Source organism: Mustela nigripes, chromosome 13 (assembly GCF_022355385.1).
Source record: "Mustela nigripes isolate SB6536 chromosome 13, MUSNIG.SB6536, whole genome shotgun sequence".
Taxonomy (NCBI): Eukaryota; Metazoa; Chordata; class Mammalia; order Carnivora; family Mustelidae; genus Mustela; species Mustela nigripes.
The window spans coordinates 38,296,270-38,313,789 of NC_081569.1; the positions used below are offsets into that span (position 1 = coordinate 38,296,270).

The 17,520-nt window shown below is 41.7% G+C and overlaps 1 protein-coding gene across 1 annotated transcript in view; it reads left to right on the top strand.

Moving 5' to 3' along the window:
• Positions 1-4,621: 4,621 nt before the first annotated feature.
• Positions 4,622-17,520, top strand: part of AQP9 (aquaporin 9) — a 43,503-nt gene continuing 30,604 nt past the window's right edge. Inside the window, exon 1 of the mRNA XM_059372012.1 lies at positions 4,622-4,732. Coding sequence (XP_059227995.1) covers positions 4,622-4,732 — 111 coding nt within the window. The remainder of the gene's footprint in view (positions 4,733-17,520) is intronic.

Below are 17,520 nucleotides of genomic sequence, written 5' to 3' on the forward strand. Positions count from 1 at the left end.
AGGGGCTAGAACAGTACAGTAGCATCAGGGCTAGGCTTAGAAAGAAGGAAAGAAAAGGAGGATGACACAGGTAAAATTAGAGCAATTTTTTTTAGTAGGAGAGGCACAAAAGCTACTATAGCTAATGAACTCATGTTTTTCCCCAATGGATTCAGAGAAAAGTATATCAGCTGAGCAAGAGGTTTGGGACAGCTCTCTGGAGGGGCATAGAAAATGTATTGATGCTGCATAAAATGAAATAAAGCAGGGTATCTGAGTCATCGGGTATATGCTTATGAGATCCCTGAACTCCATACCGCATTTGCTAAATCATTATCTCTGAAGGTGAGTGATCTTAATGCACACAAGAGTCCAGAACCTTTGAAATAAATGGTTTACTAAGAATATGCACCTACTGCTGATGCTAGATCACAATGATCTGAAACAGATGTCTAGTGCTAAGGCATTATATAGTCTAAGAGACAAAGACTTCCAAATGAATATCATATAGTAAAACAGAAGCATATGGAAAGTACTGAACTAAAATTCCACCTATCCCCACATGGACATCTGAGAGGTCACTGTACATTGCCAACATATTGACTCGTTTTGCCACCAAGAGTTCTAGAACCATGCTCTCATGATCTAGAGTAACCGTCTTTTCCTCCAAAATCAATATGTCAATATGATATTCTCCAGCATCATTCAACACGCCGGGAAGACAGTATTTGAGAGAAACAGGTGGCTAGGTATACTCAGAGTTAGGCTTTAGCAACCTAGATGGGGAATGAAATCAGTGTCAGTGGATCCCGAGATACTAGTAAGCACATCGTTAACCTGGAGGATCATGAGGTTAAGAACTGGGTGGAGAGGAGGGAAATGAGAGACTGAAATTTATGAGAAGGATGTGTAGCACATTTGCGAAAGAGTAGTGAAAAGTGAGAAGTGGAAGTTTTAGTCAGTGAGATGTGCCATGTTGTGAAAGATTTTCAAAGAGGAGATGGTGACACATCCCAACAATGGCCATCAAAGGGGCTTCTTAACTAGAGTGGAAATAGAGTTGGCCAAGTAGAAGAGGTTGAGGAAGTGAGGTCAGAGTGTGATATAGTTCTTCTGATGAACACCAGACTTGCTGAATCCCATGAATGGAGGAAGAGATGGTTACTCAAGGTCCAACTAGATAGAAGAGAACGTTGGTGTCATGGAGTGACAGAATCAGGAGGAAATGGGTAACCTGGCCCTGGAGAATCAGCATGGCACTGCATCTAGGGGGGCATGGTTCTAGAATTCTTGGTGGCAGCACGAGTCAATATGTTGGCAATGTACGGTGATCTCTCAGACGTCCATGTGGGGATAAGGGGAATTTTAGTTCAGTGTTTTCCATGTGCTTCTATCTTACTATATGATGTATTCACTTGGAAGTCTTTGTCACTTAGATTATAATAATGCTTTAGCACCAGACATCTGTTTTCCTAATTTTTGAGTCCCATATATCTGACACATGGTATATACTCAATGAAAGTTTTTTCTAAATGAGTAAGTGAATGAAGGAATGGATGGATGGATGGATGGATGGATGGATGGATGGATGGATGGATGAATGAAACTAAGTGCCCCTATATTTCCAATAGGAACTTTGGTGTGAGGGTGCAAAGGAGAGTGTGAGTTGCGCTTGTCAAGAAGCTGTTCATGGTGAGGCAGGCGAGAGTGTGCTGTCATCTGGAAGCAGAATAAATCAGATAACAAGGATTTCATACTCCACATGTGCATGGGATGTCCAATACTGCAAATTCAACCTCTGCTTTCTTCAAATTCTGCCCTCAGGCAAGCTAACCTTTATTCTTGGCTTCAATTATCACGTCTATGAGCACGCAGTCCTCTCCTCTGACTCTAATATCACATCCCTTCCTACGCACTGGCTTCTCTCCGAAGCACCAGAGAGCCCCTGAGGCTTGATCTGCCCATACAGATGTCATGGTCTGCTGCAGCAGTCCTGGTCCTCTCTGGTATTTTCTCTCCCAGTACTTAGCACCTCCTTCCCCAGCAATCAACTTTGCTGAGTCCCTCTCCTCACCTTTCATAGCCAAACTTTCAAGTTCTTCCAATTTTAAGATATGAAGAACTCTTGAATCCTTGCATTTCTCTCCATTGTCAAAGCCACCCAGTCCTGGAAGTCCATAATATCCCCCAATGGGTGCGTCCTGGAATTCTGTAATATCCCCCAATGGGTCTACCTATGCTTGCTTTAGGCGCTCTCCAATCTCCGTTCCACCTCACAGCCAGGACAATTTTTTTTTTTCAAAGATTTATTTATTCATTTGACAGACAGAGATCACAAGTAGGCAGAGAGGCAGACAGAGAGAGAGGAGGAAGCAGGCTCCCTGCTGAGCAGAGAGCCTCGACGTGGGGCTCGATCCCAGGACCCTGGGATCACGACCTGAGCCGAAAGCAGAGGCTTTAACCCACTGAGCAACCCAGGCGCCCCCAATTTTTTTTTTTAACTCAAATTTGGTAGTGTCATGTTCTCGTTGCTTTTAGCCTGAATATGATTTATAGGCTCCGTATGTGTGGTCTGACTCCCACCCATGGCTCCGGGCTCATTTTGCACCGTGTTCCTTCACTGTCTCTGGGCGTCCAGCAGTAGGTTTCTTTTGTTCTTGGACAGGCATCATGCTGTTCCCACCTCCACTCCCCAAGGCCATTGTATGTGCACTTCCTTCCCCACTTCATGCAGTTAAACCCTACACTTCCTTCTGATCTCAGCACGGACATGACCTCCCCGGAGAAGCCATCAGAGATATCTATTGAGGTGAAATCCCCCTCTTTTATTTTGCTCATAGAAATGTGTCTTCCATCTTTATAGCGTACATCTCTGTTGCGATTATCATATTCCTGCATGTGTGATTTATTTCACTATACCTACTTCCCTCACTAGACTCCGAGTTCTGTAAAGGGCAAGAACAGTGTGTGCTTTGGTAAGTGCCGTGCTTGGCACATAAGTATGCCATAAATATTTGTTAGATGAGTGAACGAAGAGACCAAAGAACACCCTTGTGTGGTGTTTGTTCATCACAGCTGTAAAGTCCTGTTCCTCTGGTCCGTCCACTGGGACTTGGGAATAGGGCAGTCATAAGTAATCCTTCTAGACAAAGGTATCCATGATAACTTAACCAAGAGTTAAAGCCGAAACGCTGCATTCTTGTCCTGGCTCTACAATGGCGTGCCCTCCGGAAAGCTCTAATTTCTTTAGGCTTCAACTCTGTATTTTACGTATAGATTGGGTATCTCCTCTGTACTTAGGCTCTCAATAGCTGTTTTTTCTAGATCTCTCCTCCCTTCCTGCCTCCTCAGCTGGAAATGACTGTAGGCCTCCTGCAAAGGGAGGGGAAGGCCTGAAACAGAACTGGCTTCTCTGTGGGGGGACTGGGAGGAAGCACAGAGCATGGGTACTAATTCCATGAAACTGGCTTGGTATTCAGAAACAACTGCTGGATTCTCTTTCTTCAGACAAACTTGTTTTGAGAAGCAAGGCTGGAAAGTTGACATGGCAGAATGCTAGTCCTAAACAGCCTGTTGTCGGCAAGGATGGTAATTCATCACACTTAAATGATATAACCTAGAAGCCTTGTTTAATCCCTTTCTTATTTAACTGGGGTGTCTCTCTGATCTTCAAGCTGTGTGGTTTCAAGTTTACCTTCTATGTAATTTTGCTTAAATATTTCATGGAAAATGAAGGGGAGCACCTTGGTTCTCAAACTGGAATCCTTCTTTAGAAGAAAGTCAACAAGTTGCTCTCTCCGTCATTTTGATTCTTGGATCCCGGTCTGTCCTCAGTAGATGAAACCCAGCTACAGTAATCAAGGAGGAGAGCCATCCTGTCCTAAAGTCTTGCAATGTGAAACTTGCAGTGGTTTCTTTGTATGTTAATTTCTCCATCTCTAGAATGGATACAATTGTTTTTACCACCCCCTCCCCTTAGGGAGGGATCATTTAAATCACTGAAATGATATTGGAAGAAAACAAGAGTGATTTTATCTTGCAGAACACCACATCTGTATTTTCTCCATATTCTCCAACGTGCATGAAAAGTTCCTTCAGAAGAGAATGTTTACACGGGATGTATGTATACCTGATTTGATAATCCCAAACTACTCCTCAACCACCCACTTCTGAATAGGGGGGGAAAAAAAACCAGAAGCCTGCAATTGTGTAACATGCAAATCTCTTCTGGACCAGAGCCCATCGCTGTGGTTTGGCAATACAACGAGCACAACATCTCTTTTCTCATCTCTTAAAAACAAAACAAAACAAAACATAACAAAAACCAACAGAGGAAAAAAAATATCTTGAGAATAAAGGTAATGATTAATCTATCAGGCACAGAAAGAATCGTTTTTGGGGATTTCAGATTCTAACTTGCTAAGTCAGGTAAACAGCCGTGGACAGGAGATGACAATTTCACCAGAAGAGGATTAAGTCACGGGCTCTAATTGGGACAGCATTTGCACAGTCAGAGAATCTCACCAGACATCTCCAGGAATCTGTGAGCAGTTGTCAAAACTTCCATTTTCACGTGCGAGTGAAGTAAGGACCAGAAGAAGCGGGTACTGGTGGAGAGAGTGATCCTTGGAGAAACCTCACGATGCAGCCTGGGAAGGGAAGAAAGGGGAAAAGCTTCAAGCAAAGGCTGGTCTTGAAGAGCAGCTTAGCTAAAGAAACCATCTCTGAGTTCTTGGGCACCTTCATAATGATCGTAAGTATTTCCTGGATTTTGACCCAATTATGCCTCTCCTTCGCAGCCGGTGGCGGATGTTTTGTTTTCTTTAAGTTTGTCACGAGAGTCATCTTTTCCAGGCAAGAGCACATTACTTCCAGGCTATTTTGGGCTATTTACTGGCCACAGGTTAGGTTTCCATTTACTCATTTTGTTTATTCACAAGAGTTTGGGGGTGGAAGAAGGGGAGTCAACTACTTTCTTCATTTCAGAGATTTACTCAGACTCTGAGCTAGCTTTGATAGAAAGCCAGTCAATAGAAACTTTTCTCATTGATTAACTGATGTATACCTTGTTTGTTTCCCACAAACACTGAGGTGACTCAGTCCCTTGAAATAAGGATCGGCAGTCAATAAATATGAATGGCAAGAAACAACTCAGTAGTACAAATGCTTAGCAAAGGACTGTGTTGTCAGAGCACTTGACTTTTAGTCAGAAATTTCCCTAGATAGAAATATGTTTTCTGCAACCCTCCAGATTTGGTTTCACGTGATTTTCCCCCCTCTGTTTACCTTAAGCCAATCCCTAAGGTCTTTAACGAGACAGATCTATATACAAAGGAAGGACTGATTCTAAGAACCATTCAAGGATCTTGGCCAGGAAATTGTGCAGCTATTAACGGAAGATTGGACAGTCTACTAAAGTGGCATGGGCTCTAGGCTTCCGTCCTACTGCACATCATCGTATTCTTTGGATGCTGAGTTTTTAGTTGGAGCCAGACCATTTGTGAGCAAAAAATGAAATGTTCAATTATTCTCATATGCAACAACTACCGACTTTAACTAGCTCTTAAAAAAAAAAAAAACCACAAACACCCTGCTCAAAGATTCCCTACTTTAGGCATTAATAATTTCATTTTTCTTAAAGTTATAGAGAGTTGTCCATAAATTTTTTACTTTAAAAGTTCTCTGGTAATGTACAGCATGGTGACTACAGTTAGTAACATTATATATTTGAAAGTTCCTAAGAGGGGCTCCTGGGTGGCTCAGTTATTAAGATCTGCCTTCAGCTCAGGTCATGATTCCAGGGTCCTGGGATTAAGCCCCTCATTGGGCTCCCTGCTCAACAGGAAGCCTGCTTCTCCCTCTCCCACTCCCCCTGCTTGTGTTCCTTCTCTCTTGCTGTCTCTCTCTGTCAAATGATGAATAACCTTAAAAAAAAAAAAAAAAAAGAAAAGAAAGTTCCTAAGAGAATAGGTCTTTAAAGGTTGTTATCAGGAGAAAGGAATGTGTAACTATGTGGTGATAAGTGTTAATTAGACTCACTGTGGTGATCATTTTGAAATATATATAAATATTGAATCATTATGTTGTATACCTGAAGCTACTATAATGTTATATGTCAGCTATATCTTAAAAAAAAAAAAAGTTCTTTGCTTGGTATAAATACATTATAATTTAGGGGATAAGCCTAAGAGCAAGAAACAAGTGTGAACTCAAACATTTGAACTCATGAAAATTGAGAGAGAGTCCTAAGTTTTCTGGTCTCTGAGATTCTCTTTTTACTGGATTCACTTGAGTATTTTCAAGGCATATGGACAACTCCTTCTTGACTATCCTCACTTATCTGAGTTAGGAATGTGGATAAAGTGAGTAGTTTGAAGGAAAAGAGAGAAAATAAAAGCCCATGATTCTTCTGATCTTACTCAGTGCTTTCTGGAACATCACCCTCAGTGAGACAGGAATGCTGGGGTCATATTAATTGACAATTTGGTCCCAGTGAGGAGAGTCAATTCAGCTCTTTAGTGACCTGAGGTACAGAGAAGTAAAGCAATTCAGTTATAATCTGCAGGGCCCTGCAGAAAACACAGGAGGAAGTGAACTAAACACCCATTTTGCAATTTGAAAAAGCTAAAACCTCCTTTATTTCTTAATAAGAAGCTGTTTCTGGACCTGGGTGGCTCAGATAGTTAAGCGTCTGCCTTTGGCTCAGGTCATGATCTCTGAGAAGCTGTTTCGTAATTCTATCCCCTCTGTGTTGAGTAAATAAAAGTTGCTTTCAGATGTTCACCATTCTACTCATATAAGTAGTAGCATATCTTCCTCTAGTATTCAAGGTGGGAGCTAAAGAAATATCTTCATATTATATGTTGAAAATAAAACTTTGTATCTTCTGGTGAAAGAAAATAATTGCCTAAATGTTTCATTTCCACCTACATTGCACACTTACTTTTTAAGGCAACCTCTGATGGAATCCATAATTGTGATTATAATCTTTTTTTTTTAAGGTTTTATTTATTTATCGGGGGGGGGGGGGAGAGCGAGCACAGGCAGACAGACTGGCAGGCAGAGGCAGAGGGAGAAGCAGGCTCCCTGGCGAGCAAGGAGCCCGATGTGGGACTCGATCCCAGGACACTGGGATCATGACCTGAGCCGAAGGCAGCTGCTTAACCAACTGAGCCACCCAGGCGTCCCTGATTATTATAATCTTTTTATTGAGGCTTGAGGGGTATATAAACAAGGCATTTTTGCACAAACACAATATTTTTTTTTAACCAATTAGTCTTCGTGGTTTTGCTCAACTATTAACGAAAGTCATTGTTGGTATGCTTCTGTATAGTAAAAAGCTTTTCACGTTGATAATCCATGGGCAAAAGGGAACATAAAAATGGATATACAGGACACACCAGTACTTCAGATATGGTTTGCCCCCAGATGTTGGGAATCCGGTGCCATTTTCCCCCCTCCTCACAAAACCTGCTCTTAGGAGAAGCATCTTAAACTCATTTACACCATGGCGTAAATGACCGATGAGGCCCACTTATCATTACCATTGAAGTCCATGAAAAATTCTCTGTAAACTACAACTAAAAACAGCAATGATTAAGTCATAAGCCAATGAATTAGCTCTAATTTGGGCTTGTAGTCATGGGATAAGTAGGCTTTTTTGCCTTTGCTTGGTTTATAATGTATCTTCCCTGATATGTAGAAGAGGTTTTGAAGACTTGAGCTGTAAAGGTAGGGAGAGAGCATGTATTAAGTACCTCCCATATGTTAGCTTTTTATATACGTCTGTTTAACCCTACAATAGCTACAGTAGGAAGGCTTTATTAACACTCATAAACAGTTGGAGAGATGAGGGCTCAAAGAGATGAAGCAACTGGGCCAAACCAAGAAAGCACTGAACTGGGATCCCTTCTAATTCTAGAGCCTACACTTCCCATCTACTGCTGGAATTCCTTCCCCGGTGTCCCTGATAGATAGTAAATCCGACTCTCTCTACTTTAACATCTCCGTAGCTTGGAACTGTGCATGAGCTCTCTTTGGCTCGTGGGCATTTCAGTTTAGCTGATGAGCACCTAATAAGACCAGACCAAGAGTTGTACCCCAAAGCTGTCTGAAGCAGAAAAGACAGCTCTGTGGGAGCCAACAGATAGGAGGGGAAGGTAGAGCACAGGGGACTGCTCAGTCCCCTGCTCATGGCTTGTGGCCTGGGGATTTCAAGCTGCACGTTACACATCCACTCCATGGAAATTTCCCGATGTACGAAACACTCATTAAATGTTGGCTCCCTGTCCCAGTCCCCGTGCCTTCCCCTCTTCCACTTGAGAGTTTTCGTAGTGTCTGAAAGAACTGCTTTGTCTCCTTCCGGACATCTTGTAGGCTCCTTTCCACCAACATCTGCCACAGAACTCTGCACGTACATGACTGGGATTCCCCCAAAGGGGTGTTCAATTAAAATGTCTTTCAGGGGCTGTTACCTCCCAGAATCTCTAGTCATTCCTTGCAGTAGCTGTGTTCACTCCTCCCTATTCTATAGAGAAGTGACATAGAGGAGAGATTCTCTGACATAGCATTCGCCCTGCCGAAGATGCTGAAGTGAACAAGCAGCCATATTTCCCCCCGCGGCCGAACGGCGTCCTTCCGGGGCTGGATTTATGAGTGGGTAATTATCTACTTGGGTAATGAGAAAGACTCTAAATTCTTGTCTCACTCTGTCAAGCTTGCACATTAGAGATCTACCTTTTGGCATCTCTAAGAAAGAAAAAATGTAAATACTTGCTATAGCCTTGATCTGTGCCCCGAAGGGAGACAGGATGAGCAGAGACCCGGGACATAGGATATGGAAGGCATCGGGGAATGGGCCACGCAGGAGAGAGGGCAGAAGTGGGGTGGACGGGATGTGAGGAATGTCAGACCCCACAGTGTTTTCTGAAACTGCTCTTGCCTTCCTCCACGACTACATGACCAAACTCCCCACCTTGCCAGAGTCACTGAGTTGGTCATTCTGTCTTGAAGAGATCTCAGATATGCTGACTACAGAAATTCTGTGGCTTTAAAATTATTATTACAAAGCGTGCTCAGATCTTGGAGTGGGTGGAGTGCAGATTAGAAAGCTTTTGAAATAAAAGAATATATGATTAGCATTTACAGTAAAATGGGAAAATTCTTAAAATAACCCAGTTCTTGGGGCGCCTGGGTGGCTCAGTGGGTTAAGTCTCTGCCTACCTCTCAGGTCACGATCTCAGAGTCCTGGGATGGAGCCCCACCTCGGGCTCTTTGCTTAGCGGAGAGCCTGCTCCCCCCCGCCCCGCCCCCTGCCTGCCTCTCTGCCTACTTGTGATCTCTGTCAAACAAATAAATAAAATCTATATAACAAATAAGCTAGTTCTCAAAACAAGTGCTTTGCAGGGCATAATTCTGCACATTTTGGACTGCTAGGAATTTAGAATCCCCAGGTACTAGTAGGACAGCTCTGAGATAGATGCTGCTTGCCCTTCTTAATTGATGGGGAAGCTGAAGCACAGGCCTATGCAATCTTGTGTCCTTTAAATCAGTGTGGAGCCCAGGTGCCTTGCCCTAAACATGCACTTGCCCTTGGTTTCCACTGTGCATTCCTCCAAGAGGCATAGAATGCTCTCTCATATACATTCTTTCTTTTTTTAGTTCCAGTATCATTAACATACCGTGTTATATTTGTTTCAAGTGCACCACACAGCGATTCAACTATTCTGTATAGTCCTCAGTGCTCGTCACGACAAGTGTGCCCTTAGTCCCCATCACCTACTTCATCCATCCCCCCGCCCACCATCCTTCTGGTAACAACCATCAGTCTAGCGTTAAGAGTCTGTTTTTTGGTTTGTCTCTCTTTTTTTTTTCTTTGTCTGTTTTGTTTCTTAAATTCCACATATGAGCAACATCATGTAGTATTTGTCTTTCTCTGACTGACTTTGCCTAGCATTATAGTCTCTAGATCCACCCACATTGTTGCGAATCTCATATAGATTCTTGTTTATTTTTATATTTATATCTTTCCTGGAAGGTGGGGTGGGGGGAGAAAGAGAGATCAACTCCATTTTGCCAGGTGGAGAAACAGGTGTGACATAATTAAGAGGTTCGCCCAAGTGACCCAGCTTATGAATGCTAGAGCTGGGCTTGATATTGGACGTTAGTTATTCCTGATGTGCCATTGCTTAGTGGGAATTAACTCCTTTCCTGGGAAAGCCCAAGAGAACCTTATTAATTTTATAGTGTAAGATATATTAGACAGTGAAGGCATCAAAAGACGATTATATGGAACAGACATGATCAGGTCAGGGAAACGTTATAGGAGACCTGTTAGCATAGAGTTTATGGGCCACTTCAGTACCTACAAACACATCCAAACCTCTTGTCACATGGGGTTTCTGAGGTGGTTCATTTATATCTTCATGTCCCCCATGAACACATTGACCATGCATTATACTGTGTTCCTTCTAGTGCTTCTATTTCTTGGGTTCTCCTTGAGACCATCCTGTGGCTCAGAGCAAAGGACTGACAGGCCAATGGTCATAAAGAGAAACCGTAACTCCTCTCTCTTGCTTTCCGACTCAGCAGTCACTTGTCCTTCCTCTGATTCCTCCTTGGTCTGGCTCATTGCTTTGCAGAGACCTGCCCCACTCCAAGCTGGGATGTCCATGATGAGGGTCTCACTGAGCTTGAGCTGTCAGTCTTCCCACAGCTGATAGGACAGAAGCCTCTGCTGTCAGCAATGCCTGGCAGACTCTGACCACAAATGGCATGTCTGTGGGAGCAGTGGGAAAATCTCTGTCCTCAGGCTCTCGTGCACTGCCTTAGAAATGAAGTGGCATCTGTCATCCTGCCCCTGTGTCTTTCGGATGAGGAAACGGAGACCCACATGCTCACAGAAGTCTTTCAAGTGCTTTTGCCACCACAGGAGGACATCAGAGAGAACTTGCACAGTCGGTCTCAACTGATTCCTATGATTTACTTATGATTTATGTTTGGTTCTCAGCTTCTCATTGACTTATACCTCTGGTGTGTGTGGGGGCATTCTGTTACTTTAAGACAGTGCCCTCTTCTAACTATGAAAATGAGGACGTGCTGAACATGGCGGGATGTGTGGACCCCTGCCCTGGGCCTTCAGCTGGCAGGAGGGTGTGAGAAGGCCCAGAGCAGGAAATGCCTTCCCTTCAAGTATGGCAATGTGATGAGGAAAAAAGACAAGGAAAGGGATAACATTTATTGAGCACACACTATACCCAGACACTCTTTAATTCTTTTTTTAAAGATTTATAATTTATTTGACAGAAAGAGAGAGAGAGAGAGATCACAAGCAGGCAGATGGAGAGAGGGGGAAACAGGCTCCCCGCTAAGCAGAGAGCCCGATGCGGGGCTCGATCCCAAGACCGCGAGATCATGACACTAGCGGAAGGCAGGGGCTTAACCCACTGAGCCACCAGCCCCCCCCCCCACCTTTAAAAAAAAAAAAAGATTTTATTTGATACTCTTTAATTCTGGAAACATCCATGAGGTAAAGGAGTTGTTCTTATTTTACAGATGAGGAAATGAAGGCTTAGTACCATCAAGCCCCTTGCCCACAGGCGAGTGTGTGGTGGAGCAGGGATTAGAGTCAAATCCCGGTTTTGCCTTCACCGTGCTCGAATTATTCTCACATAGGCTTTTGAGCCTTTACTACTGTTGCCTGGAAGACTATATGCTACAGTTTTGGACGTTTTTAAAATGTACAAATGTGTATTCTTGAGTTAACAAAGTTTAAAGTGAGTCAACATCTCTTTCCTTCGGATCAACAGGAAAACTTTTTAAAATCCTGACCGTAATCAACCATTCCATCTCACGCGTCATTATGGCCTGACATTTTAATTCTACCCTCATTATTTTTATTATTGGTGTTTTTAATAGTGATCACTTGCTTAAATTTGCTATCATTTATCGGTTTGTTTGCTAATTATTCCTACATGCATGCACCTCTTTTAGGTGCAGTTTCCTTCTTTGCGCAGTAAGAAAGCTTTCTTTGGGAAAGCGTGTATGAGGGATAAACTTTCTCAGTCTCTGTCTGAGTTTGTCTTTATTTCGCTCTCAAGTTTCAATGATTGGCTGATAAATTTTAGGTTGATGATTGGTTTTGCTTGGCATTTTGCAGGTGTCATTCCAGTGTCTCTTGTTGCTGTTGACAAGTCTGTTGCTTGTCTAATTGTTGTTCTTCATCTGAATTCCTCTGATTACTACTAAGAGTTTCTTTATGTAGCACGCGCGTGCGCGCACACACACACACACACACACACAGAAATTTTCAGCCATAAAGCAAGGATGAGATCTTGTCTTTTTTTAACGACAGGGGCAGACCTAGAAGTTATTATGCTAAGTGAAATAAGTCAGACCGAGAAAGACAAATACCATATGATTTCACTCAAATGTAGAATCTTAAAAAACATAATGAATGAATGAATAAATAAAAAGCAAAATCAGACCTACAAATACAGAGGACAAACTGATGGATGCCAGAGGGAAGGGCAGGGGACAGACAAAATGCATTTGAAGGGGAGAGGGAGATACAGGCTTCCAGTTATGGAATGAATAAGTCACAGAAGTCACGGGAACAAAAGGTACAGCATGTATATATATAGGAACATAGTCAATGGTACTGTAATAGTGTTGTTGTGCTGTGACACATGGAAGCCACCCTTGTGGTGAGAATAGCATAACCTATAGAGAAGCTGAATCAGGACGTCATATACCTGAAACTAGTATAACACTGCATGTCAGCTATACTGAAATTTTAAAAACAACAATAACAAAAAGAGTTTCTCTTTCTTTTCCCCTGAAATTTCACTACAATATGACTAAGAGTTATTCACTACAATGAAACTAAGGTTTGTTTGTAGTGCTCAGGATTCATCATTTATCAGAACTTAAAGATTCAGAATTTTTACCAATTCTGGAAAATTCTCCACTGCATTACTTTGCCTTCCCCCAGTCTGTTTTCTCCTTTTATAACTTCTATTATGTATGCAAATATGCCCAACTCTCTCACTTTTTTTCTTTATGTCTTTAACCATTCTCTCATTTCTGTATCTCTTAATCTTTCCATGATGAATTTTATGATTTTATTTAATTTTATTATTCCTCAGTGTTCCAAAATTCGTTGTTTATGCACCTCATTCATGTTTTCATTTCAAGAAGTTCTGTTTGGTTCCTTTTAAAGATGGCTTTTCTTTTCTTCTGCATTTGTTTCTTTTTGTCTCTTTAACTCACTAAAGTCTAATGTATTTACGGTATTTTATGATGATTCTGTCATATCAAGTTTTGAGGGAGCTAATAATCCTCTTTATCTTATCTACTAACTCTCATGGACAAAGGATCATTTCCTTTAGTGTTTTGTAAATTTGTATTATAAACTCTTCAGGAAAGTTTGTTCTTTTCTGTGGGAATTCTACATGGCCTGGGCTGTGGGGTCATTCTTTGACAGCGGTTTGCATTTGCTTCTGCTATGTTGCCCACGTGTATCACCTACCAGATATGATTAGTGTGAAGTGGAAACCTGGAAAAGGAAGACTGATGTGCATGCTCCGTTGAAGAGAACTTTCCCCCCAAAATGGCTCTCCATGCCCTTCCCCCAACATGGGATGTGTGACCATGAATGATTAGGAAATCCCATGCTTTCTCCAAATGAAGCAGGTTTTTTTCAAGTCCTTAGAACCTGAGTCAGGATCAGCTGAAGGAGGACTTTCCTGTAGACTTCCCCTGGTCAGCAGTGAACATGAAGGGCCAGACTAGCCCGGAAAATTTCAGAGTTCCAAAGGACTTGGGGAGAAAAGTCCATGCTGGATCACTGATCTGAAGATTACAGATACCTAAAGCCAAACACTTCTGCCAAACAGAACTCTGCTTTTGATCCCTGGGTTTGAATTTTGGCTCAGAAAACTTGCCACTTTCATTGACTTTCTATGAGGAAGTACTTTTGTTTTCTACTTTCCAGAATGGGTTTGGCTGGTTTTGCTTTAGTGACAGAGCCCGTTGCAACATGTTCCCATTACTTGACAAGAAAAAAGAACATAGACATGAGAGCAGAAGTTGCCTCCTCTTCACTCATCAGGCTTGTGACGAGGACACCACATAGAGTGAGGGACCATGAGAGAGAGAATCCTCATAAAAGTGAGGTAACTGATAGAGCTGAGCAAAATGCTGAAACAGCCCCCAAATGAAGGCTCCTCTGTACATCTGGTGGGCACCTTATTTCATGCCTGAAGTAGGATTCCTAAGCCCATTGAACCCACAAAGCAAAGCAAATGCTTTAGAAGAAAATATGCCAACAAAATGTGGCCCCTTCTTGGTAGATTGATTGAACATACTAAGACACACAGTCCAACCAAGACCAAAAAGGACCTGAGGGCTTAGTCCTTCTCAGCCTAGAATCAGCCCACATGTGTTAGTCTCTATTTTGAAGTTTAAATTTTCTTAGGAGAAAACTTCCCCCAAAACCTATACCTCTATCAACAGGTAAGTGGTTAAAGAAATTGGGGTGTATCCTTACAATGGACACCTATGTAGCCATTAAAGATAATGAAGCCAATTTTTATATGCTGATATGAAAAGATTCACTAAACTATTGAATTTAAAAAAACAGGAAGAAAATGGTATGTATAAAATACTCCTGAAACACACACACACAATTTTTGACAGAATATGCCAGAAAGTATTGATATTAGTTACCATAAAGAATAAAACATAAGGGGCACCTGGGTGGCTCAGTTGGTTAAGTGACTGCCTTTGGCTCAGGTCATGATCCTGGGGTCCTGGGAACGAGTCCCATATCAGGCTTTCCCTACTCTGCGGGGAGCCTACTTTTCCTTATGCCTGCCACTCCCCATGCTTGTGCTCTCTCTCTGTCAAAGAGATTTTTTTTTTTTTAAGAAGAATAAAATATAAAATCTGGGATAGAAAAGAGACAAATTTCTTATATCTTATGGTACACCTTTTGCAATTGAAAAAAATCTTACATATTAATGTACAGTTTCTTCACTCTCCTGCTCCTCCTAAATGAGCTCACTGAGCAGAATTTCTCCCTTCCTGGTGTTTTAGGGAGTTGCTCAAAATGTGTTCTAAAGAACACTAGTTTCATGAGATGCAAATAAAAATTTGTGAAAGAAAATAGGCTGACCTTCCCAAATATGTTTGGAAAACAGTAGATTATACTAAGTTAAGCAGTTTTTTCAACTATAGGATTTATCAGAGCTTCTAACACTCACTATAAACTCTAAGAGGGAAATAGAATACATAGATGTGCCTGGACTCACTTGAGCACAAATCTCTTTTTCAAATTTTAATTCCAGTAAAGTTAATATACAGTGTTATATTGATTTCAGGTGTACAGTATAGTGATTCAGCAATTCTCTACATAACCCAGTGTTCATCAAGATGAGTGTACTCTTAATCTCATTCACCTATTTCACCCATCCCCCCACTTACCTCCCTCCCCCACTTCCAATCTGTTCTCTAGAGTTAAGAGTCTGTTTCTTGGTTTGTCTCCATTTTTCCTTTGTTCGTTTGATTTCTTTCTTAAATTCCACATATGAGTAAAATCATACGGTGTGTGTCTTTCTCTGACTTATTTTGCTTAGCATATACTCTCTAGATCCATCCATGTTGTTGCAAAGGCAAGATTCATTCCTTTTTTTGGCTGGATAATATTCCATTATATACATCTTCTTTATCCATTCATCTATCATTAGACACTGGGCTTCTTCCGTAATTTGACTGTTGTAAATTAAGCTGCAATAAACATAGGGATGTATATATCCTCTTGAATCAATGTTTTCATAGTCTTTGAGTAAATACCTGGTAGTGCGATTACTGGATGATATAGTAGCTCTATTTTTAATTTTTTGAGGAATATTCATACTGTTTTCCAGAGTGGCTACACTAGCTTCCATTCCCACCAACAGTGCACAAAGGTTCCTACTTCTCCACATCCTCACCAATACTTGTTATTTCTTGTGTTTTTGATTTTAGCCATTCTGAAAAGTGTAAGGTGATATCTCATTGTAGTTTTGATTTTTACTTCCCTGCTGATGAGTGATTTTGAGCATGTTTTCATGTGTCTGTTGGCCATCTATATATCTTCTTTGGAGAAAAATGGAAATGACACAAAGAAGATTTGCATGGCACCTGCACAAATCCCTTTTTTGAGGAGTATCTCATGGAATTGATGATCTGTGGAACATACTTTGGGAATTGAAGGGCCTGGAATGAATCTAAGAAACTAATCAGCCCCAGAATTCTTCTGTCTTCAGGGATCTTCCAGACTGAAAGTGACCCAAGGTGTACTTATCATTGTTAGACCACTCTGTCTTGAGCAACCCTCCAACCACATTCAGCATAATCCATCCATGGTTATCTTAATATGAACACTCACACCTTAATAAATAAATGCTTAATTAGTTCCTTATTCAGGCCCTGGCATCATGATCAAGTTCTCGTCCAAGCTAGCGTTATTTGGATGAGTTGAGGGATGTGAATGCCTGATGTAGGTCAGACAAGGAAAGCATTGTTCTTTTTTTAGCTTGTGAGAAATAATGGTGTTTAATCACCTTATATTTCTGAGGCCCAATTTTGTTCTTGGTACTCTTTTCTACTCAGAGAGCTCTGAGGTTGGCCATCTGCCCATTCACCTGCTTCTCAAGTCTCAGATTCCTCAGTTTTTATGAACCTGCCCTAATATCATCTCTTCTCAAGTACAGCTGGTTCTTGAGTGGTGATTGATCTTATCCTGATATTCTCAGGCTCCGTGCCACCAAATGATTTTTAACCAGAATATCCAGGTTTCAGTCTTGGGTTTTTTTTTCTTTCTTTCTTTTTTTTGTGTGTGACTATTTTGTTATGAGTGAGAACATTTTATTTTCCAATTGGAAAATGAACTCACCAGAAAGCCGCACATGAATATGCATTCTGGGAACAAGCAGACCCACAGAAACAGTAGCAATTGTCAGAAGAGGAACACAGAACCAGGAATCTGAAAACCTGGCTCCGGGTTCAGATTCTGCCACTTACTAGCCGTATGAATTTTGTCAAATTGTCCAGTCCTCCGCTTTTTAAGTCTTTATTTTCATTCCAGTTAGTTAACATACAGGGCAATATGAGTTCCAGGTGTATAATATAGTGAATCAACACGTCCGTGCAATACCAAGTGTTCATCACGAACGCACGCCTTAACCCCCCTCACGTATGTCACCCATCCCCCCGCCCCCGCCACACCACCTCACCGCTGGGGACCATCAGTTTGTTTTCTAGAGTTGAGTCTGTTTCTGGGTTGCCTCTTTCCAGTCATCTACTTTTGAAATTCAGGTTAAACGTTGGCAGGTAATGTGCTTGACAGCGCGGTATACGTGCTATAAAGGGGTGTTTATTCTCCTATCCAGTGCTCAGAATTATGTGTAGTCACACCTGGGCCCCACTGCTGACTACTCGTGTGAGGGTGGGAAATTCTCTTAACCCATCTAAAAATTTCATTCCCTTATTTGCGAAATG